We start from the raw sequence: 22997 nt of genomic DNA, 5'->3' as shown, positions 1-22997 counted from the left end.
ATTTCAACCGTTGCTGTCCTAATATACCAAATTAGTTCATTAATATTAACAAATAAGCTGGTTCCCAGAACTATTATTTATTTACCATCCAGACTGAGGTGTAGTATAAATAACTGAATCCGTTTTAGTGGTTATATCCTGAACTTATTCAGCCTGTCATCATCTCCACACCTCAACCTCCTCATTCAACACCTGCTCTATGACTGATTCACCTGATTCAACGTGAAAAGGCCCAAAACAAATACTGCCCATCCAGAAGTAATACCCTGCTGAAACAAGATCATTGCTTGTTGTTTGTGTGTAAATGAAAAGATTGCCAGGGATTACATAAATGCTGCTTGTTAAGGAAAAAATGCACAATGTCTTGTTTTTTGAACAAATGCAGATTAAGTTCAAAACTAGATGCATTCATGTAAAGCAGCAAACTTCACTTTGAATTGTTAATATCACAGATTTAAATGTACGGAAGAATATTAGGGCCAGGCAGGAGAAAAAAAAAATAATATTTTAGAGGAGGACATTTTTTTTTTCACTATGTACTTCGAGAAAAAAGTCGAAATGTCGAAAAAAAGTAAAACTTTTGTGAATAAAGTTGAAATGTTGAGAAAAAAATGCGATGGACTGGTGACCTGTCCAGGGTGTAACCCCTGCCTCTCACGTGACCCTGCAAAGGATAAAGCGGGTATAGATAATGGATGGATGGATGGATGTTGAGAAAAAAGTCAAAATGTCGAGAAAAAAGTCGAAATGTTGAGAAAAAAGTCGAAATGCCGAGAAAAAAGTTGAAATGTTGAGATTAATGTTGAAGTACAATTTCGAGAAAAAAGTCGAAATGTTGAGAAAAAAAGTTGAAATGTTGAGAAAAAAATCTAAATTTTGTGAATAAATTTGAAATGTTGAGAAAAAAGTCGAAATGTCGAGAAAAAAGTCGAAATGTTGACAAAAAAGTCAAAATTTTGTGAATAAAGTTGAAATGTCGAGAAAAAAGTCGAAATGCCGACATTAATGTTGAAATACAGTTTCGAGAAAAAAGTCGAAATGTTGAGAAAAAAGTCGAAATGTCGAGAAAAAAGTCGAAATGTTGAGAAAAACGTCAAAATTTTGTGAATAAAGTTGAAATGTCGAGAAAAAAGTCGAAATGCCGACATTAATGTTGAAATACAATTTCGAGAAAAAAGTCGAAATGTTGAGAAAAAGTCAAAATTTCGTGAATAAAGTCGAAATGTTGAGAAAAAAGGCGAAATTTCCACTTTATTCACGAAATTTCTACTTTATTCTTGAAATTGTATTTCAACATTAATCTCGAAATTTCCACCTTTTTCTTGACATTTCGACTTTTTTCTCGAAGTGCACAATAAAAAAAAACCTTCCCCTATGTCAGTGTTGTGTCCCAGAGCAGCAGACGTCCGTCCACCTGCTGCTCCGGCTGACCCGGGGATGCAGCTGTCACTCACCCGAGGCAGCGGCCCCCGCAGCAGCACTCCTCCCCCAAGTCCTGCTCGTGCAGCAGCAGGTTGTCGCGGCTCCTGGCCGCCGGGCCGCCGCCGCCATCCACCGCCAGAAGCCTGTGGTTCATCCCGGAGCAGAGCCGAGCAGCAGCGGAGGGTCCTGGCTCAGGCGGAGCAGCGAGCGAGTGGCCGGGGCAGGGCTCTGCCTCCTTCCCTCTGCCGCCCCCCCCCCACACACCCAACCCTCCTGTTTACTCTCCGTCCTTGAGAAAGAATGCATCCTTCTGGGTCCCATATATGCTTTTATTTACATGACGGCTTGAACTTTAGAGATGTGGAGGGGAAGTTTTTTGTCTCATTTGTGTCATTTCTCATCCTCTCCTGCAGTGACACGCACTGATACAAATATTGTGCTTGACCTACTTAAAAGAAATAAGTCAACTTTTTGCATGAGATTATTATGGAGATCAAGAAAGACTACTCTTTGTATAAACTACTTAATTCTATGTAATGCATTTTGCAAGTACAGTCAACGTAATTGTGTTATGTTAACACAATTACGTTTAAGTTGACTTTAAAAAGAAAAGAAAAAGGAAAAAAAGAAGAAAAAAAGGAAAAAAAAAACAAAAAAGGAAAAAAAGAAGAAAAAACAAAACAAAAAAAGGAAAAAAAAATTAAAACATTTAAAATTAAGTTGACTTTAAAATGCACAATGTCTTGTTTTTTGAACAAATGCAGATTAAGTTAAAAACTAGATGTATTCATGTAAAGCAACAAACTACATTTTTAATTGTTAATATCACAGATTTAGATATGTTATATTTACATGCGCTTAGATTTATTTTTTTCAGTGCAGTAAAGGAAGTTGTTAAAACTCCAGAAAGGGGAGTTAAATAATATATCTCCAACTGTTTGCTGTAGTTGTGCAAGGCTGGTTTGGAGGGAGGGTTTTCCTCGTGTGATACACGCCGGCGGACTGATGGCTGATGAACTGCAGATGAGATTCCTCGGGGTTCAGATTCCCAGTGGACGTCGCTTCCTTCCTTCCTTCCTCTCCATGATCCCTGTCTAGTGTGGGAAAACCAGCGGACGGACCGACGGGCTTCAAAGATCATGTTCATGTGTACTAAGAGGCTGTTTCCACTGCTAAAGTGTGGTCCTGCTCGGCAGGAAACACGAGGCCGCAGCCCTCAAACATCAGGCGTCTGAAACATCTGATAACGCAGCGCCTCTGATGTTCAGCAGCGGCTGTGGAAGTTGCCTTTTAAGGGCCTGGCTGCTGAAGAATAGCTACTTTGGAGCTTTTGTCCTGCGTTAGTCAGGCAGCCCGTCAGAGGGACGAAGCGCTGACGGATGTCAGCAGCTGGAGGTTTTGTTGAGACTTCCTCCTCAGGACCGACCAGAGCAGCGATGTGGACATAAACACTGTCAGCCAAGCATACACACTCTGGTTGGGTGTGTGTGTGTGTGTGTGTGTGTGTGTGTGTGTGTGTGTGTGTGTGTGTGTGTGTGTGTGTGTGTGTGTGTGTGTGTGTGTGTGTGTGTGTGTGTGTGTCATCCCAGACCACACAGGGAGGCAGAACTCGCAGCGTTATCACCTGAACATCATAAAAACATATACAAACACCAAATAACTGAGTGTGAGAGCAGGAATGAGATGGAGGACAGAGGTGGAGGACGGAGATTCGGGACGGAGAAGGTGGATGGAGATGGAGGAATGTGGAGACGGAGGTGGAGGAATGAGGAGGAGGACGGAGGTGGAGAACAGAGATGCGGGACGGAAAAGGAGGACGGAGGTGGAGGACAGAGGTGGAGGACGGGGATGGAGGAATGAGGAGGAGGATGGAGGTGGAGAACAGAGATGCGGGACGGAGAAGGAGGACTGAGGTGGAGGACGGAGGTGGAGGACGGGGATGGAGGAATGAGGAGTGTTGTGCCACGAGCCCCTCAGCCAGCAGCCAGCACAGCTGTGGCTGATTACAATCAGCCCAGCTGCTCCACCATCATGATCAAGGGCTGCCTTCATAAGCTGCTGAGAGACAATGCTCAGCGCTTAGATGTTGACTACTGTGGCAAGTACCTGCAGCAGAAAGTTTAGGCTCTGGTGTGTGTGAGATTTTGTAGATCTATTTTTGGTCCTAACTGTTTCCTTGTGTTCCAGGCTCCCTCCAGTCAATCCAGTGTCTCCCCGCTCCACCGTTCCGTCCACCTCCCCTGGATTGAGTTTACTCATTAAATCCTTCGTTTGCAACTTCAGGCTCTTTGCTTTTGGGGTCCCTGGAACATTTGGCTATTTTCTATTCTCGAGTGAGCCTAACAGAACGTCTAAGCCAACATGAGCCAAGCCGAGGCTTCAAGGGCAGAGAAACCTCCAGAATTGCGGGAGCTAGTGTTTGGTCAAGCTACTGAACTTTCCGCACTGCAGCTGGGATTAAAGAAGGCTTTCCCCACTGTCCAATCCCAGATTGCGGATCTTGAGAAGACGTTTCAGTGCACTGTGGGTACTGTGGCTGCCCTTTCTGCCCAGATTACCTCCATATCAGGGGCCTTGTCTGGCATACAACAATCCTTGGATGCCCTTAGAGACCAAGTCCCCGCCAGCAGAGGCCCTAACCCTGGTCCTATCACTAGCCCCAGGTCTTCCAGCCTGCCTGCAAACCCAGTCCTTCCTGCCCACCAACACACTCATTCTGAGCCTGGCTTAATCAGTCCTAAGCCGTTTAATGGAAATTTTGATCAGAGCAAGGGCTTCTTGGCACAATGTGAGTTACTTTTTACTCATCAGCCTTCGAGATACTCTTCTGATGGGTCAAAGATTGCCCAGGTCATGTCCTTGTTGGTCGACGACGCCCTCAGCTGGGCTATTGCCGCAGTAGGGAACAACCCAGCCATTGCCATCAACTACAGTCAATTCAAGAGAGTTTCAAGCAGTATTTGATCACCCTGCAGACAGCCAAGATGCTTCGAGTCGTTTGCTAGCTATCCGCCGTTCTGTGGCCCAGTATACACTGCAGTTTTGCATTCTTGCGGCGGAGAGCCGTTGGAATGACCACGCCCTGCTGAGTGCATATCGCAAAGGTCTGAATGATTCCATTAAGGATCTTATTGTCCGTGATAGTCCAACGACCCTCAACGAGCTCGTATCTCTGGCGCTCAAGGTCGACACCCGACTCCAGGAGCGCCGTGCCGACAAACGCATGCCCCACCGCTCTGCTTCAGTGTCCCGTGGCACGTCTTCTATGGCAAGTCCAAACCCCCATTCTCTCATGCGTCCCCCTACTACTTCCGGGCCTAGGGAGCCCATGGGGATTGACCTGTTCGCGTCTCTCACAAGAAGAGAGAGAACAGAGAATGTCCAACCAGCTGTGTCTCTACTGTGGGGAGTCGGGACATTACATCCGAGCCTGTCCGACCCGCCCAAAAGGGTCCCGCTCGCCAGTAGGGGCTATACTGGTGAGCAAGGCAACTTTTCCTCAGCCCAAGCATAGTCCCAACCGTCTTTTCCCCGCTACACTCTCCTGAGACTAAGAGACGCTGTCTGTTAGTGCCCTCATTGATTCTGGTGCGGACGAAAGTCTCATGGACATCTCCCTAGCTCGCCAGGCGGGCATCCCTTTAGTTCCCCTGAACCGCACTCTGTCCCCCCGGGGTATCGACGGGCACTCCTTGGGTACCACCCGCAGTCGAACGGGCAGGCAGAGCTTGCCAACCAGGCAGTCGAGGCGGCCCTTCGCTGCGTTGCCTCCAGCAACCCTGCTTCCTGGGCCAAGTACCTCCCTTGGGTGGAGTATTCCCTCAACACCATGGTTAGCTCTGCCACCGGGATGTCACCTTTTTCAGTGCTCGCTGGGTTATCAACCCCCTCTGTTTCCCCAACAAGAGCTGGAAGGGGCTGTACCGTCCACCAGGGCACACCTCTGCCGGTGTCGTCCGATCTGGAAGACTGCCCGAGCTGCGCTTTTCCGCGCTTCTGTGCGTGGTGCAAACCGGCGGAGAGTGCATGCCCCCCTCTACCAGCCTGGCCAGAAGGTTTGGCTGTTGGCCCGGGACCTACCTTTCCAGACGTCTACTCGCAAGCTGAATCCCCGTTTTGTTGGTCCATACACGGTGAGCCGCATAATCAGCCCTGTTGCGGTCTGTTTGGATCTCCCGCCCGCTCCCAAGATTCATCCTGTGTTCCATGTGTCCCAGCTTAAGCCCGTAGCCACCAGCACTCTGTCTCCCCCTGTGTCTGCTCCTCCGCCCCCTCGGGTCCTAGCAAATGGTGACCCTGTTTGGACGGTTCGGAAGCTGCTCGCTGTTCGTCGTAGGGGACGGGGTTTCCAGTACTTGGTGGACTGGGAGGGCTTTGGCCCTGAGAACCATAGCTGGGTGCCCCGGTCCTACCTTGTGGACCCTTCCCTGTTGGACGACTTCTACCGGGACAATCCGGGTGCTCCGGGATGGTCGTCCGGTGCCTCCCCCCGGGGGAGGCACCAGGCTCTGGTGTGTGTGGTGTGTGTGAGATTTTGTAGATCTGCTATTTTTGGTCCTAACTGTTTCCTTGTGTTCCAGGCTCCCTCCAGTCAATCCAGTGTCTCCCCGTTCCACCGTTCCGTCCACCTCCCCCGGATTGAGTTTACTCATTAAATCCTTCGTTTGCAACTTCAGTCTCAGTGTCTTTGCTTTTGGGGTCCCTGGCACATTTGGCTATTTCTATTCTCGAGTGAGCCTAACAAGGAGGACGGAGGTGGAGGACGGAGGTCCCTCGTCATGTAGCTGGTTGTAGCGTCTGCTTTGTCCGGGTCGAGTCGTCTCCGTCCTGCTCATTGTTGCAGACGTCAGGACGACACGCTTCGACTCCGGGGGGAAATATAAACACTGAATTCTTCTCATTCTCACAGATAATTCATCCAGAGTGTTTTAAAACGAAAATAACTCCCAACAAACACTGCAGCGTGTGAAACCTGAAATAAAACACAACCACATTCCATGAAACAACATTTATTCACAATAAAACAAAGAAAACACGTCAAAATGTGCAATTGTTTTGCATATTGTATTTTGGAAATGAGGGCAGCACCAAGTCTGAAAAAGTTGGCTCTAAGAAAGTCAGACCTGCGGGAGGATCATGTTCGTAACTCGGTTACAGAGCAGGTAATTCCCCTGTCTGAGAAAATCTGCATCTAAAAACTGTAAAGCAGTTTCAGCATATTGTTCTCAGGCGTAAAACTGAAAACTTTGTACATTCCATCCAAGTAATACTGTAAACATGACATAAATAAATGCTAAGCTACATCATCGAAAGACAGCGTAAGGATGAATTCTAAGAAAGGGGACCAAGCCTTTATACATTTTTGGCGAGATTTGAATCTGTTGTATCTGAGCTTTTCTAAAGGTATAAAAGATGTCACATCTTTGACCCATTCCGTGAATGTTGGGGGTTTGTCAGATTTCCAATTGCGGAGGATAAGTCTCCGGGCTATGAGAGAAGAAAATGCAATAACATTGGCTTGAGGAGAGAGAGGTAACTGGTGCATCATCTGTGGAACACCAAATATAGCAGTTATAGGATTGGATTCAATAATTATATGACAAATGGTCGAGAAGGCATCGAAAATACTCTTCCAAAATGTTGTCAAAGACGTGCCTCCCCAAATTATATGTCCAATAGAGGCAGGCTCCAGATGACATCTTATGCAAGTAGAGTCAACATCAGGATGAATTTTAGATTTAGATTTTAGATTTAGATTTTCTCTCTCGAGAAATGCAAATGATGTATTTTGAATTGAATCAAACAATGTCTAAAACATAAAGAGGCGGTATGAATGCTCCCCAGAGAGCGTCCCCACATCCCCTCTACAACACTCACTTATTTATTCATTTCTGAAGAAAATATCATAGTCTCTAGCTGCTATTCCTTGTCTCCCATCCAGACTATGTCATCATCGCGTTAAGCCCCCAGAGACTCTCCTACTGGGATAGACTGATTTGATTGGCTCTTCGTGACCTTTTGGGATAATCAATGAGCTCCTACTGACGGTAACTGGACGTACCTGTAAAGCTAATCTAAATCTGCTGGCTTGACGTCTAGATCCTCCGGATTAAAGGGAACATCTGGCCTGTAATCGGCCTTCACTTCATACAGGAAGTCTGCATCACTGATATATGGAGTGGGAATCCTGCACATCTGGAAACATATATGGAGGTTTTGAAGCAGTTTATCCTCCTGTACGGGAAACAGTAGACTTGTAGTCCAGACCACCTAAACCGAGACCAAGACTCTACCAAGACCAGAAAGTATCAAGACCAAGACTAGTTCAGACAGAGACCAAAAAGAAACCTAGTAATGTCCTGATCCTGCGTGATTGTAGAACATCATCCTGGTTCAGCTAGTTTCCATATGAGCTTGTATTCAACTGCAGCTCAATAACACAGAGAAGTGGATGATGATGTTGAACTCACTATAAATGTTTTCATCCATCAGCTGAGATCAGATATGTGTGGTGACTGCACTACCGCTATTTCTACACTATTGCAGGATTGACTCCAGTGCTTTTAACGATTGACAACCAGCCTCCAACACCCCCCTCCACCTCAGAAAAGTCATGAATAGTAAATGTTACTGATTTAAATTGGACTTAATTTGGAGATGAAACCTGAATTTTAAATATTAAAGATTGAAATTTTATTATTTACCATTATAGTAGTATTATCAGATTACACCGTATATCAGCATCACTGAAATGGACCTGATGCTTAATCAATCACAACGATATTCAAATACTATTGATATATTTGTTCAAACAAGGCCCTTATAAACACAAAACTGTAATTAAATACAGACACATGCAGATGGACCAAAACATTAAATCAGATGCAAAATACAAATAGTTTACAAAACTGTACATTAACAAGAGGAAGACCTGCTGATACAAGATTGTGTCACCTTGGTGTGAAACGGCAGCTCAATTATCCGAGTCCGAGACCTGAAGAGACCCGAGACCGAGACAAGACCAGGATCACAAAAAATTGGTCTCAACAACTACAAGTATATTTCATGCATCACAAAATATTATTTCATAATAAAGAAAACAGCTGAGCTGTGTTTGGTTTATGTGTTCTTGTGTCCGGTGAGCTGATCTGGACCTTCATATCTTCATCAGTACTGATCATTGACATATTTGAGATGAGTCACCTGGAGCATTAATCAGTGTTTCTGAGAGTAAAACCTGAAGTGTGCCAGCGTAACCCAGAGCTGTGGTGGCCTCCACACCCACGATGAGACCAATGTTAATTTCCTGACCCCGGTCCTCGGGTACCGCCGCCCTGCTGCACGTTTTAGACTCATCATCAGGGTCTGCACAAGTCTGTTAGAGACACAGTCATGTTTATCAGGGTTTGCTGAAGCAAGGAAACGTCTAAATCGTGCAGGACGGGGAACTGGAGAACCGAGTTGGGTCACACTGATCTGGAGAGTCTGACTGTGGAGAAACACCAACTCGGTTTCGTTTAATAATCAGAACAAGGTGATGTTTCCATCCTTATCAGGGCACTGCTTCTTATTTCTGAAGTGGCTTCCATTATTTAAATAATTTGCATTTAACCCGACTGTAACGGCTTCTTTGTCGTCCTTTAACCCTTTAATGATCAAACTCCCCGGGGGTCAGATCAACACTTTTATTGAGAGGAATCCAGCTGAAACTCTTTGCGAAGCAGGATCATGTGACTAAAAGTGCAAGTTTTTCTGCAGCAGCTTTTTATTTGTAAATCACAGATTTGATTGGTGGAGCAGAGAATAAAAATCCTTTTACTGATTCAGGAAAATAAATCATGATGTCAACGTGAGTTATTCTCATTTGTCTTGCAGATATATATCAAAACATGGATCTTTAGAGGAGTGTTGTGCATCTGAACTATCCCAAACAGCTGGGTTGACATGAGGCAGGCAGCACATACGGTAAGTTGTTCCTGTGTTACAGCGCCCCCTCCTGGGGGGGCGGCTCTGGCTCTGGCTCCTGCTTCTGCTGCGTCTCACACAGCTTGTAATTCAGCCACAGTTGTTGTTTTAAAAACTTTCCCATTTTTGATGTGGGCACCTCCAAATATGGCGAAGGCTTACCCTTGAAGAGCAAGACCTCACCCCCCCCCACACACCAATCGTTCAACATCCACGCAGAGAGAGCACTTTTCCTCTAATTGGTTGTAGGAAAACACGGCGCTCACCTCAAACAGCTGGGATTGTTTCTCCGTGACCTTCCAGATGACCACAGTAGATAAAACCTCCCGCTTCAGAATCAGAGACTCTGTTTCCTCCAGGGGAAAAAAAACATGCTGCAAAAGCCTCAACCAGCCAAAGAAGACACGATATGAGAAATAATAAATCTGGACTTAATCTTTAAACTTGTTAGCTGAGGCAGCAGAATGAAACTTCTTTTCATATTAATGTTGATCTTCTGAGAAGAAACAGCTTTAAAATGTTTACCAAGTCTTGTAGAGTGAAGAAAAACAAAGCTAAACTTACTTGACATAAATAAGCAGTCAACTAAAAACTGAGCACTTTTTTAAAACTAAAATGACTTTTGATGTGGAGAAACTTAAAAAGTGCTTTTTATGTTTTCCTTTCTTGCACTTGATACAAATATTGTGCTTGATCTACTTAAAAAAAATAAGTCAACTTTTTGCATTAGATTATTATGTAGATCAAGAAGAATATTTTTTGTATAAACTACTTAATTTTTTGTATGTAAATAATACATTTTGCAAGTACAGTCAGCTTAATTGTGTTAAGTTTACTTTACTTGCTAAAATTAAGTTGACTTTACTTGCAAATGAATTTTGTACATACTAAAAATTAAGTAGTTTATACAAAGACTAGTCTTTCTTGATCTACATAAAAATCTCATGTGAAAAAGTTGCCTTAATTTTTTTAAAGTAGATCAAGCAAGATATTTTTTACTGGTGTGTTCTACTTAAACAAATCAAGCATGTTTCATCTAAACGTTGGTCAATCTGCCCAATAGATTAAAATTGTTAAAGGAAAGGTAAATACAACAAGATCATTGCTTGTTGTTTGTGTGTAAATGAAAAGATTGCCTGGGATTACATAAATACTGCTTGTTAAGGAAAACATGCACGTCTTGTTTTTTGAACAAATGCAGATTATGTTCAAAACTAGATGTATTCATGTAAAGCAACAAACTTCATTTTTAATTGTTAATATCACAGATTTAAATATGTTATATTTACATGCGCTTACATTTATTTTTTTCCCGTGTGGTGGTCGGTGACTCAAACCTCAGAAGGCAAAGTAACCAGAAGTACAGTCTTTGGAAAAGCCCTGCAGTGATTTTTGAAATCTGTATTTGTCCCAAAGAGAACGACACAACATCATACAGTCGAAGCTGCAGAGGCGATAGAAACGTGTTTTATTCTGTTTTCTCAGAATCTGCAAGTGAGTGAGTTCAGTTGTTGGTTGCGATCCTGCGGATCTTCATGGTGACGGACTTGATGCTGTGCGGGACTCCGCTCTGCCTCCACGTGTCCCAGAGGAAGCGCGCCCCCTGGCGGTGGCCCCCGGCGGGGCCCCCGTTCAGGTTGGCCAGGCCGCAGCGGTTGAACCACCAGCCCGTGTGCCCGTGGCGGAGGCTGCAGCTCTCCACCGTGCTGTTGTCCAGCGAGCACGCCGGGTTGCAGCCGTCGTTGTCGACGTCCGTGGCGCTGAACGGAGCCGTGTCCTGGTTCTGCTCCTGGTCGTAGCCGCGGAAGGCGTCACCTGCGTGACGTCAGAGCCCACACAGACACAGGTGAGTCAGTAAAGCCTGATTTATGGTTCTGCGTTAAATCGACGCAGAGCCTACGCCTAGGGTTTACGGCGTAGCCTGTAACCAACGCCCTATAGGCTCTGCGTTGGTGTAACGCGGAACCGTAAATCAGCCCTAAAGGCAAGACAAGTACCAAGTAGAAGAATGGTTTAGACAAAATAATGTATCTGTTGAACTCAAATCACATGGAGATAACATGTATGGAGTAGTGATGGAAAAGAGACAAGATAATCTGCCGACTAACACAATTCTCATAATGGCCAAATTCTACATTCACAAATCGAAATTCATGAAAACCCCACCTATCTTTAATGCCTTTTATAACGAATTTAAGTTGTACTGTAAATACCTCAAGTATATGAACTTTAAATCTGCGAACAAACTGCTGAATTCAGTGTTATAAATTAATAGATTCTGATTGAAATGATGTATAACCCTACCAGATAACCAGATAACCCTATGTATAACCCTACCATTATAACTGCAAAATTTATTTTATCTTCGTTTTCTTTTAGTTTAAGCTACATTTATTTATTTTATTTGTCATTATTTTGTCATAATACTTATGATGTTTAGAAAATGTATTTATTTCATTTAGGCTTTTTTTGTTTCTCATTTTTTATTTCCTATTTCATTAATTTGTCCACTCAGTGCAAACCTTTTCTAATGTGCTTGCTACATGGCAGCTTTGATGTGCCTTGTTTGTTTGTAAATTCAAGACTTTTCAATAAAAATTTAAAGTAAAAAAAAATAGTAAAGTTTAAAAGTAAGGCAAGGCAAGTTTATTTGTTTAACACAATTCAACACAAGGTAATTCAAAGTGCTTTACATCAACATTAAAAGCGGGAAGACACGATTAAACAGTAACAAATCAATTAAATGAAATAGAAATATGAAATTTCATATTCATATACACAGGCATTGTGACGTAGAATTGTGAAATTGGTCTGATTCACCACACGAATCGGCACAGATTACTTTAGTCATACTGTATTTGACCTGGTCTTTGTACATTTTGAACGTATAGAAATGTAATTCTTGCCATTTTAAGAATAAGATGTGTACCTGCTGTACTCTACTGCCCTTACTTTTTAACAACTTCTGCTTTTTATTATTTTACTTCTTTTCTTATCATTTTATTTCATTGTATTTGTTATTTACTGATTAATTGTGTCTTACCGCTTTTAATGTTGATGTAAAGCACTTTGAATTACCTTGTGTTGAATTGTGCTATACAAATAAACTTGCCTTGGCTTGAAATAATAATACAATGCAATGAAATAAAATAAATAACAAATAAAATTAAATAAAATGATAAGAAAATGGGTAAAATAATAAAAAGCACAAGTTGTTAAAAAGTAAGGGCAGTAGAGTACAGCAGGTAAGTATTTGATTTAAGAGTACGCTTCAGTAAACAGTAATGTTTTTAGCCCTGATGTAACCCTTTAAAGCCTGACGTGTGAGATAATATGCAAGAAATCCTTTTTTTAAAACTTATCTGAAGTTTTATTTTATAATAATTGAAACAGATTTTTGCATTACAAGTAAATTAGGTAATTATATCTACTTATTTTGATGATTTATTTTCATTAATTCAAATATGATGCATCCAGCCAATATAGGTTAAAGGATCTACAGTTGGAGCAGACCTCAGGTCTACAGGAAGTTTGTTCCACCGGTGAGGGGCAGAATAACTGAACGCTGCCTCACCTTGCTTGGTTCTGGTTCTGGAACCACAACAAACCAGATCCAGATGAACCTCAGGGGTCTGGGAGCTTCATAGGAACTAACAGATCCAGCATGTATTTTGGTCCAAGACCATTCAGGTCTTTGTAGACCAGCAGTAAGATTTTAAACTCTATCCTTTGACTCACTGGAAGCCAGTGTAGTGATTTCATGACCGGTGTAATGTGGTCCAGTTTCCTGGTATTTGTAAGGACTATGGCATAGTAGGAGTAGGAACAGCGTCATTTAATGTTTGCACTGTACGTGTTTTTTTAATTACATGTACTGTAGGTGAGCTTTTAGCAGGATTGGGATCTTTTCATACCAGCACTGCCTGCGTATCTGCCCAGGTGAATCCTGAAGAACTGCGTTTCATTATCGAGCCGAAAGTCGTCGTACGAAGCGTAGGAGCTGACGTCATCGTGGGACACCAGAGCGATGTGGAGTTGGAACCGAGCATCTTTCTGGTTCACGATGTGAAACACCTTCCTCAGGCCCAGCCAGTGTTCTCCTGCACACATCCAGAGAGATCTGTCAGGTAAAAGACATAAACTATCCGCCAACATCTGTAGAGCTTATCTGAGAAAAGGAATCTTCGTACCAGTCTTTGACTCTTTTTTTGTGTAAAACAGTAATTTAAAAAAATATCTTTATTGTAGTGGATCTTAGTATAAGGCAGGGGTCTGCAACCTTTATTATCAAAAGAGCCATTTTGCCGCCACTTCCACAAAAAAAATTGTCAGGAGCGACAAAAAATAAGATAAGATTTAAAAAGTTTTCATATTCACTTATTTTAGCTGTTACAACCACTAAATATAACAACAGAAGTGCATTTGTAGGTGCACTTTGAAATAAATTAAACTGTGAACTGTAGGTCTATTTCAGTCTATATTTGTGTAAAAGTAAAATGAAAAATATCCCAACTTTAATATAAATAGAAAATTTAGCTGCAGCTTTAAAAGTAAAACAAAATAGTAAAATAATAGATGAATAAAAGAATAGATGCCCTGATATTTTGGAATCTAGAACGAATCTTTCATATATTCTCCGTCTGTGGATGATTTCCCTCTTTACGACGTCCAGAGCCGCCACTAAACCAGCAGTGTTGACTGTCGGGAGGTAATCCACGTCTTGAAAGATAGTTTGCTCTCTTCAGCTTTCGTAGCAGTTCTGGTCCAGTTGGGTATTTTTCGACCAATGCAGAGTGCTTGTTTTGGAAGCGTCTTTCAACGTTACATTTCTTGTTGTTCCATATCTTCTCGCCACATATGAAGCTTGAAGGTAAAACCAGCGACATTAGTGATGAACGCAAATGAATATGTCTGATGATGTTACGTGAATGATGTATATTGTCATTGATAGTAATAGTTCTTTTAAAATTAGATGGCATCAACTCAAACTCCGAGATAACTGCCCAACAAAATAAACTAATAATATGAATAAAAATGAATTCAGAAATATCATTTATTTACGTTTGGGTTTTTTTCAAGGCCAGGGGACAGACCCCTGGTATAAGGTGACAAACATCACTTTTTCACTTCTCCATCTCTGATGTCACAAAACTTTGGTAAAAACTAAAATAAATCACGTGGTTGCAGAGGAACTGGGCTCATTCTTGTTTACAACATTGTTCCAGGTCATGCAGGTTTCTAAAGCATGTGCGTCTGCACGGCTCCCGTAAGGTTGCGCTACATCTTAATCAGGTCAGGTTCTGGACTTTGAAGAGTTTTCTCGAACTTAGATCTTTGAGTTTCTGGTGTTTTGGATCATTGTTCTGTTGCACGAGCCGGTCTTTACCGGCCATTATCTGCGGGAAAGACGGCCTCGCAGCTCCCTCTAGAAGGTTAAAGAAGCAATGGCACGGTTCCCGGGTCCTGTGGCTGTAAAATAACCCCAGATAATCGCTCTTCCACGGCGCGCCTGACAGCTACGAGGTGTTGCTCGGCAGCAAACGTGGAGCTGAGCATCATGGGCCAGCGGCCCACTCCGGCCGCACGTGTCCACCAACATTGGTCCTGAATTCTTGTGGTGAGTTCAGATGCAGTTCTGCAAACCTCAGTTATGTCTCCATTCTCTTTTTTTTTGATAGAAGAGGCTTTTTCCTGCCAACGTTTCCAAGTAATTTTGGGCTTCCTCTAATCAATCTGTCATGGACTTTAACATTGAACATGCTCAGCAAGACCTGTCGGGTCTCCGCATTGTTTTGAAACTATTTTATAACCACTTTCCAGATTAAAATACACAAGTAATGATTTCTCTAAGACCATTGCTTATGTCGTTTCCTCTTGGCATTGCGTTAACACATACCTACATGGTCCAGAGCATCAAACTGCCACATTGCCTACTTTTACGGAAATTGTGGAAACTAAAATCTTCTACTTTCTTTTCTGAGTTTATTTTGTTCAGTAAATGTAAAAATGTTCACTATTGTTCCTTTGAGTATGTTTTGCCTGATAGTAAAACCCACTACAGTCAGACTATTTTTATAATGTTTTACCTAAAATAAAAAGATTAAAAGTAGCACTTGACTGCAGATGACGGGACTTCTCAGAGTGTTCGTATCCAAACAAGAAGAAGTCTGAGGTGAGACCTCGTGAAAAACTACGACATGCTCCACACGTGGTTCCACCATTTACTTACAAGGGTTTGGAAGTAAAACCTTGAGGAAAATAGAAAATATACTCTGATATATAACCTGGAAGGTGTCCAAATCCATCAATATAATCCGCCCAGGGTCGTTTAAAGTCAGTTAGCCCGTCATTCCTCTTGTGCATCACCGTCCATCCTCCTCCCATGTAGTCCATCTCACAGAACACCTGCAGGACACGTCAGTCAGAGTCGTAAACATTGAGTGAATGACGGACTATTAAACTATCAAACAAGTCATTTACCTCAAATGAGAAGTCCGTATTCTCCGGATGGACGATGTAAATGCCGCTGGGGATCTTGGGGACGGCTGACATGAGGTTGTCCTTGATGTCACTGCAGTCTCTTCCTGATTAACGAAAACATCAGATTTAAATTCAGTCGACTTTATGTACGAGCAGATTTTTTTGGATTTTATAGTCACGAATGACCAGAGGGAATATCTGCTTCACTAATTAAGGAATCACTTTGCATATTAATAGTCCTAATCTAATGATTGATATCTCCGCCCAAGCACAGTCAGGAATATCATTATAAAAATCATGAGCATTTATACATTTATTTTTCTTCTTAATCACCACCAAAACACATTTTGGGGAACTTTGAAAAAGTTTCTGGCAAAGTTTTGTCTGCTGCTAGTGATGTGCGGATTAAAATATCGATACTTCCAATACCAGGTCTGTACACTCTAAAATTGATTCTCAAGTATATCATTAACAGGAATATGGTGGAAAGTAACCAAACTATTCAGATTTTGTCTAAATGACACGCCGCCGGTAGGAACTACTTTTTTTCATTTTCATTTTTATAGTAGTTCCTATTTTTGTTTATTCTCTTATTTATTTTAATGTTTTTTACTTTTTTTTAATTAGGATCTTTTTTAGTGATGGAAACACCTTTTTCAAACAATCTGGTCTTTATGTTGTTGTAACAGCTCGACTACCTCAGTATACTTCTGACTCTAAAATAAATAGCTAAATAAGTCACTCTAATGTCTTGTATTCTTAAAGTATCTAAAATACACCAATATTTTAGATTTACGGGGCACATTAGGTGTATTTGTACAATGTATCGGTATTGAATCGGTATCGCCGATAACAGCCTGAATTTTACTCATTATCGGATCAAAAGGAAATTGGTGATATTGAACATCACTATCTGCTTCCAAGAAAGATATCACATATAATTTTAGGGTCTTAAATAGCCCGTTATTAAAAGTCTGGTGAATTGCATCATAGGAAATGTAGTCTTTCTTTTTGGGGAGCATTCGTTGCTATTTTCAGTGTTATTCATTTAAAATACGTTAATATAATGGCAGTAAGAATGTGAAATACTAGTTACCTCCTTTTTTTTGAAAATATTTGAGACAATTATGCAGTAATGATTGAAGTCAAGCCTTCACTTGCTAATGTTTTCAACCCTGTGGTCCTTATTGGTGACATGTTTAACAGAGATGCCGACGGCTCCCAGTTGTTTCCATGTTATATTTCCTTTTAATCTTTGATCATTATTGATCATTGATTGGGATTGGGGTTGGTGGGGCGGGGGGGAGGAGTGGTCCACTTAGTTTTACTGTTGAGCGTGTGTGTGTGTGTGTGTGTGTGTGTGTGTGTGTGTGTGTGTGTGTGTGTGTGTGTGTGTGTGTGTGTGTGTGTGTGTGTGTGTGTGTGTGTGTGTGTGTGTTACCGTGGGACTGCACAGGTTTGATGGCGTACATCTCGGTGTTGCTCCTCTGCACCTCCGAGCTGAGCGTCTGCACTCTGCTCATCAGCTCTGCCACCTGCGAACGCCACAACGCTACTTCAGTCAGCCAATCAGAGGCCAGGACTCTCAATGAATGAATGTAAACTTTATTCCAAACATGAGAAAACATAAAAACAACATACAAGTCTAAATAGTACAAAAAATAAAACAATGTTACCATGTCCGAAAAGGAGTAGAAAGAAGCATGTGCTTATTTAATCCTACGCCTTCTCCCTTCTCAGTAATTAACAATCCTCAGTTGATTTCAATATCCTGTTTTAACACATATTCACAAACTACTGCATATATTGTGTACCAACACCTCATGAATATACATAGTTACATATGTACATATTTACATTACATATGTACATATTTACAAACAAAGGTCATTTTTCAGCTTCTCTTAGTCCTAGATTGTTGTATATTGTCACTTTCTCTACTTTTTTGGTGTTAAGAATTCAATTCTGAGATAAATGTCCTATTTCAAGGTCATATTTAAGGTCAAATTTAATTTTCAAGGTCATTTTTTGCCCAAAAAACTTTATATCTCTAGAATTAAGTCACATAGAAAGATTATATAGGGCTCTAGACCCCTATTTTCACCACCAATTAATGCATTTTTTTCTGTTTATTGGACAGTAGTGTAAATCTCATTGGGTGAGAACAGTGGCCTTCATTCAGGTTTAAGATGAACATAACCTCAGAACTAAGTCACAGTGAAAGAATAGGATTTTATTAAAATAACACACAAAAAACATCAGCTGTGCATATTTAAACTCAACACCTACAATGCCTGCCTCTATCGCCTCGCTTATTGATTCATTTTGAATTTTCTGCAAACCGGCCACTAGAGGGCCGTCCCAATTTGTTTGCGGTGGTTTTTGAAAACCTTGTCCATAACCAGAGGTGGGTAGAGTAGCCAAAAATTGTACTCAAGTAAAAGTACTGTTACTTCAGAATAATATGACTCAAGTAGAAGTAAAAAGTAGTCATCCAAATAATTACTTGAGTAAAAGTAAAAAAGTACTTGGTGAAAAAACTACTCAAGTAACTGAGTAACTGTTGAGTAACGTCTGATTTATTTCAAACAGACAAAAGTACAAAATAATCATCTTCAAGCAAATTAAATCAATAAAATAATAAAATAAATTAAAATTAATAAAAAATAGCTTAAATTAAAAGAATCTTAAAGTAAATTCAAGTACTTTAATAAATAAATAAAATAATAACAGAATAATCAAATACATTAAGCACAAGTAGCACAACATTTCAAGCCTTTGTACTTTTCTTTTTTAACCAGGCAGAACTAGAACAAGCCCATGAACTCATGGAAACTGTGTGTTTGAGTCTGTGTATATGTGACAAAACATGCAAAAACATTTTTCCCAAAGAATCACTCAGTGATGTCATGAGATTGACGCGTACGCGGATAAAAGGGATAAAAGAAAAGTAACGAGCTCAATGTAGCCTAATGTAGCGGAGTACAGTTTCTTCTTCACAAATCTACTCAAGTAAAAGTAAAAAGTATAGTGATTCAAAACTACTCCTAAAAGTACAAAATTTCCCAAGACTTACTCAAGTAAATGTAACGGAGTAAATGTAACTCGTTACTACCCACCTATGTCCATAACTAACACAATGCCAAATATCAAACACTTGCCACCAAGTGCACGATGTCCATGAATCCCAACTACTGTACCCTGTGAAAACCTTTTTTTTTTTTTTTCACTCACTCTGTTTTTTTTTCACTCACTTTTTTTTCCCTCTCACCTGACGCCACACTCCTCACCTGACTGCTGAGGAGCTCCAGAGCTCTCTGCTGCTCCTCCATCACGTCCCGGATCAGCTTGCGGGTGCTGCGTCCAAACGCCATCAACGACTGCTGCACCTGGCCTTCACACACACATGCATGCAACACACACTTAGCAACACACACTGAGCAACACACACTGAGCAACACACACTGAGCAACACACACTGAGCAACACACACTGAGCAACACACACTGTGCAACACACACTGAGCAACACACACTGAGCAGCAACACACACTGGCGACGGCAACGGCGTCATGAGGACTGACGGAGACGTTACCGCAGACGGAGTGTTTCTCATCTCGGAGCAGCTTGATGGCGATGTCCCAGGGGACGGAGCAGGCGTCCCGTCTCTTGTCCTCCCCGGGAGGTTTCTGCTCTTTGGCAGAAGCATCAGAGACGTCCTGCACGATCAGTTCTGGAAGGCTCAAATTAGCACCATTTCCCTTGTTCTGCTGGTAAACAGACACAGTGATCCAGAGGTAAAACCTTGGAGTAAAAAGTATAAAATCCAGTAGATTATAAAGTAGACTCGTAGTTCTCGAGACCACTTTCTTGTGGTCTTGGTCTTGTCTCGGTCTCAGTGTCTGATAACTGATAACTTATTTTGTTAAATTAGGTGAGTTTGAATCAGACAAACACCACATCAACTCTGGTATTCCACAAGGTTCAATTCTTGGTCCCCTACTGTTCTCCCTATACATATTGCCGCTGGGGGAACTCATTACCAATCACGGTGTGAATTTTCATTCCTATGCCGATGACACCCAACTCTATCTTTCTGTAGCTCCAAATGATCTCTCTGCCCTAGACCCACTCTTGACCTGTCTGTTCAGCATTAAATGTTGGATGAGTGAGAACTTTCTGAAGCTAAACGAGGATAAGACAGAGGTTCTCATAATCGGCTCCAGTGAGCAGAAAACAATCATAAGCAGACAACTTGGCAACCTGGCTGTAGATAGCAACGGCACAGTCAAGAACCTGGGTGTCATTATTGACTCCGATCTGAATTTTAACTCACACATAAGTTATGTTACTAAGACTGCCTTTTTTCACCTTAGGAATATTGCTCGAATCAGAGCCTACCTGTCTTTGGATGATGCTAAAACGCTGACCCACGCCTTTGTCTTTTCTCGTCTTGACTACTGCAATGCACTTTTTTCGGGCCTACCAAAGAAAACAACAGACAGACTACAACTTGTCCAAAATGCGGCAGCCAGAGTTTTAACTAAAACCAAGATGAGAGAACATATTACTCCAGTTTTAGCTTCACTGCATTGGCTTCCAGTTGTTTTTAGGATTGATTTTAAAGTTCTTTTACTTGTTTATAAAGCTCTGAATGGTCTCGCGCCTCCCTACCTGCTGGACTGCCTCCCTAAATATGTCCCAACCCGCCCCCTCAGGTCTTCCACCGCTGACCTGCTCGTTGTGCCCCGAAAAATGACAACTAAAAAATTTGGTAAAGCAGCCTTCTGCTTTTACGGCCCAACTGCGTGGAACAAACTCCCACTGTATCTCCGACAGGCAGCCTCTGTGGACATTTTTAAAGCCCAGCTGAAGACATACTTTTACACACTTGCTTTTAATTGATCTTTTAAATTATTTTAAAATACTGTTTGTATTTTGATTATTTTAATTGATCTTTTGGGTTATGTGTTGGTTATGTCCTCACTATGCTGCTTTACTGCTATTGTTTTTGCTTCCACTATGCTGCTTTGATTTTTGTTTTATGCCCTCTATTTCTATGTTATGTTTTATGCCTTAAATTTCTTTTTATGTGAAGCACCTTGCGCTGCATTTTATGTATGAAAGGTGCTATACAAATAAAGTTTATTATTATTATTATTATTATAACTGAGAGTCCGTTTCACACCAAGGTGACAGAATCTGGTGATCAGCAGTTCTTCCTCTTGTTAATGTACAGTTTTGTAAACTATTTGTATTTTGCATCTGATTTAATGTTTTGGTGCATCTGCATGTGTCTGTATTTAATTACAGTTTTGTGTTTATAACGGCCTTGTTTGAATAAATATATGAATAATATTTAGATGTCGTTGTGATTAAGCATCAGGTACATTTCAGTGATGCTGATATACGGTGTAATCTGATTACTATAATGGTAAATAATGTAATTTCAATCTTTAATATTTAAAATACAGGTTTCATTTCCAAATTAAGTCCAATTTAAATCAGTAACATTTACTATCCATTCCTTTTCTGAGGTGGAGGGGGGTGTTGGAGCTGGTTATTCTGTTAGATACTTTGGGACTAGTTAGTAGTCGTGTCAATCCTTAAAAGCACTGGAGTCAATCCTCCAATAGTGTAGAAATAGCGGTAGTGCAGTCACCACACATATCTGATCTCAGCTGATGGATGAAAACATTTATAGTGAGTTCAACATCATCATCCACTTCTCTGTGTTATTGTGCTGCAGTTGAAAACAAGCTCATATGGAAACTAGCTGAACCAGGATGATGTTCTACAATCATGCAGGATCAGGAAATAACTAGGTTTGTTTTTGGTCTCTGTCTGAACTAGTCTTGGTCTTGATACTCTCTGGTCTTGGTAGTGTCTTGGTCTCGGTTTAGGCGGTCTTGACTACAAGTCTACCATAAAGGTAGGGTATGTAATTCAATGCAATTTCTAACCCAGAAGACCTTTAGGCGTCATCCCCTCCTCATCTGCTCACTGGTCATCCTGGGATGTTAAAAAACATACCCTGCCCCCAAAACATGACAAACAACGCTCCAGCTAATCACTAACAGGAAGAGTCACATGACATGGGGGAGGGGTGGGAGAGCTCATAAGGGGGGGGGGGGGTTCTTGTGGAGGACTCGGGGAGGAGGATGAAGGAACTCCCTCCATGTCTTGCTGATGTAAGACTTCTTGCAGAAATCACCTACCCTGCCTTTAAATCTTCCCCTTAAATATGCAACATGTTTTTTTTGTTCAGATTTACCTGAATAAAACTAAGACTCGTAAGCAGATTTATATATTTTTATCATATTTCTGCTTTACATAATGTCAGTGAAAAGCAATTACATACTCTTTTTGTTTATTTGTTAGCATGTTTTGTTCAAAACCCTATTAATAAAACCATACTTCAGGTTTATTCTTATAATTTATCTTACAATAAATGAAGTAATGTTTGGACCACTGGCTAACTATAACCACAATACTTTGACGTTATTGTAACCTTAAAATGATCTGCTATTAATGGCAGGTAAACCAAAACGTAACTTCCTTACAGAGCTCCTTTACTTGAAATAACATTGCAGAGATAAATGTTGTGGTTTCTTTGCAAGTCTGAGCCTTGACTGAAGATAAAGCAACCAAACCTATCATGCACACGCTCTCTCATATCTACAGAAACACGTTTATCAAATTCTCCAGCTTTAGAGATTCCTGCAAACAGCTTCCTGAGGGTTATAAAGCCAAAGCAAACCTGGTCCTCGTACGTACGCTGGAGCAGAGCAGCTGAGGCGAGAGCAGCAGCAGGACCACAGTCGTCCACATCATCTCAGTCTGGCTGTGATTATTTCCTCGTGAGGAGGCTGAACTTCATGCAACAAGCAGACACTCCTTCATTTATGCCTCTTTCCCCCCGTCGACGTCTGTCCGGCCATCACCTCGGCTCTGCATGGGTGCTCGGCTTTTAGCTGTCAGACTTCACTTTCTTCTCACTTTTCTTTACAAGTGGGAGTGACCGACTCCTGCTTCTGCTCGTAAACTCCCATGACAACATCCTCAAGAGAGGAGGTCCAATTTGTTTGATAAAGGTCTGCTGCTGAATGTGCAGATTGTAGATCTGTGAAA

General features: G+C 41.5%; 2 protein-coding genes across 5 annotated transcripts in view; both read right to left on the bottom strand.

Moving 5' to 3' along the window:
* Positions 1-1633, bottom strand: part of trpc6a (transient receptor potential cation channel, subfamily C, member 6a) — a 34257-nt gene extending 32624 nt beyond the window's left edge. For all 3 annotated transcript variants that reach the window (XR_009784063.1, XM_061739779.1, XM_061739780.1), the window contains exon 1: positions 1455-1633. Coding sequence is in view for 2 of the 3 variants with exons in the window: in XM_061739779.1 (XP_061595763.1) it covers positions 1455-1576 (122 nt within the window). In the remaining variant the exon portion in view is untranslated. The remainder of the gene's footprint in view (positions 1-1454) is intronic.
* A 9205-nt stretch (positions 1634-10838) lies between these two features.
* angptl5 (angiopoietin-like 5) lies at positions 10839-22893 on the bottom strand. Of its 2 annotated transcripts, none has more exons than XM_061740866.1 (8): positions 22644-22893; positions 19462-19633; positions 19158-19261; positions 17309-17402; positions 15868-15971; positions 15672-15792; positions 13302-13487; positions 10839-11202 (listed from the first exon to the last, which is right to left on the bottom strand). In XM_061740866.1, exons 1-8 carry the CDS (start codon positions 22698-22700, stop codon positions 10892-10894), a joined length of 1149 nt encoding a protein of 382 aa, XP_061596850.1. In that variant the 5' UTR covers positions 22701-22893; the 3' UTR covers positions 10839-10891. The 2 variants fall into 2 exon arrangements, with proteins under 2 accessions (XP_061596850.1, XP_061596849.1); XM_061740865.1 differs by having other exon boundaries at positions 19462-19636; positions 22644-22892.
* Positions 22894-22997: the final 104 nt, after the last annotated feature.

This window comes from Cololabis saira, chromosome 14 (genome assembly GCF_033807715.1).
Source record: "Cololabis saira isolate AMF1-May2022 chromosome 14, fColSai1.1, whole genome shotgun sequence".
Classification (NCBI taxonomy): Eukaryota; Metazoa; Chordata; class Actinopteri; order Beloniformes; family Belonidae; genus Cololabis; species Cololabis saira.
The sequence above is the reverse complement of the archived record's forward strand: the minus strand, read 5'-3'. Positions and strand labels throughout refer to the sequence as shown.

What these genes read in the sequence shown, in the direction of transcription:
- angptl5 (XM_061740865.1), bottom strand. Translation starts at nt 22,700, where the DNA reads ATGATGTGGACGACTGTGGTCCTGCTGCTGCTCTCGCCTCAGCTGCTC. An exon ending in ATACGGACTTCTCATTTGAG is followed by an intron (nt 15,793 to 15,867) that starts GTAAATGACTTG and finishes CGTGTCCTGCAG; the next exon opens with GTGTTCTGTGAGATGGACTA. An exon ending in TGGATTTGGACACCTTCCAG is followed by an intron (nt 13,488 to 15,671) that starts GTTATATATCAG and finishes GGATGTGTGCAG; the next exon opens with GAGAACACTGGCTGGGCCTG.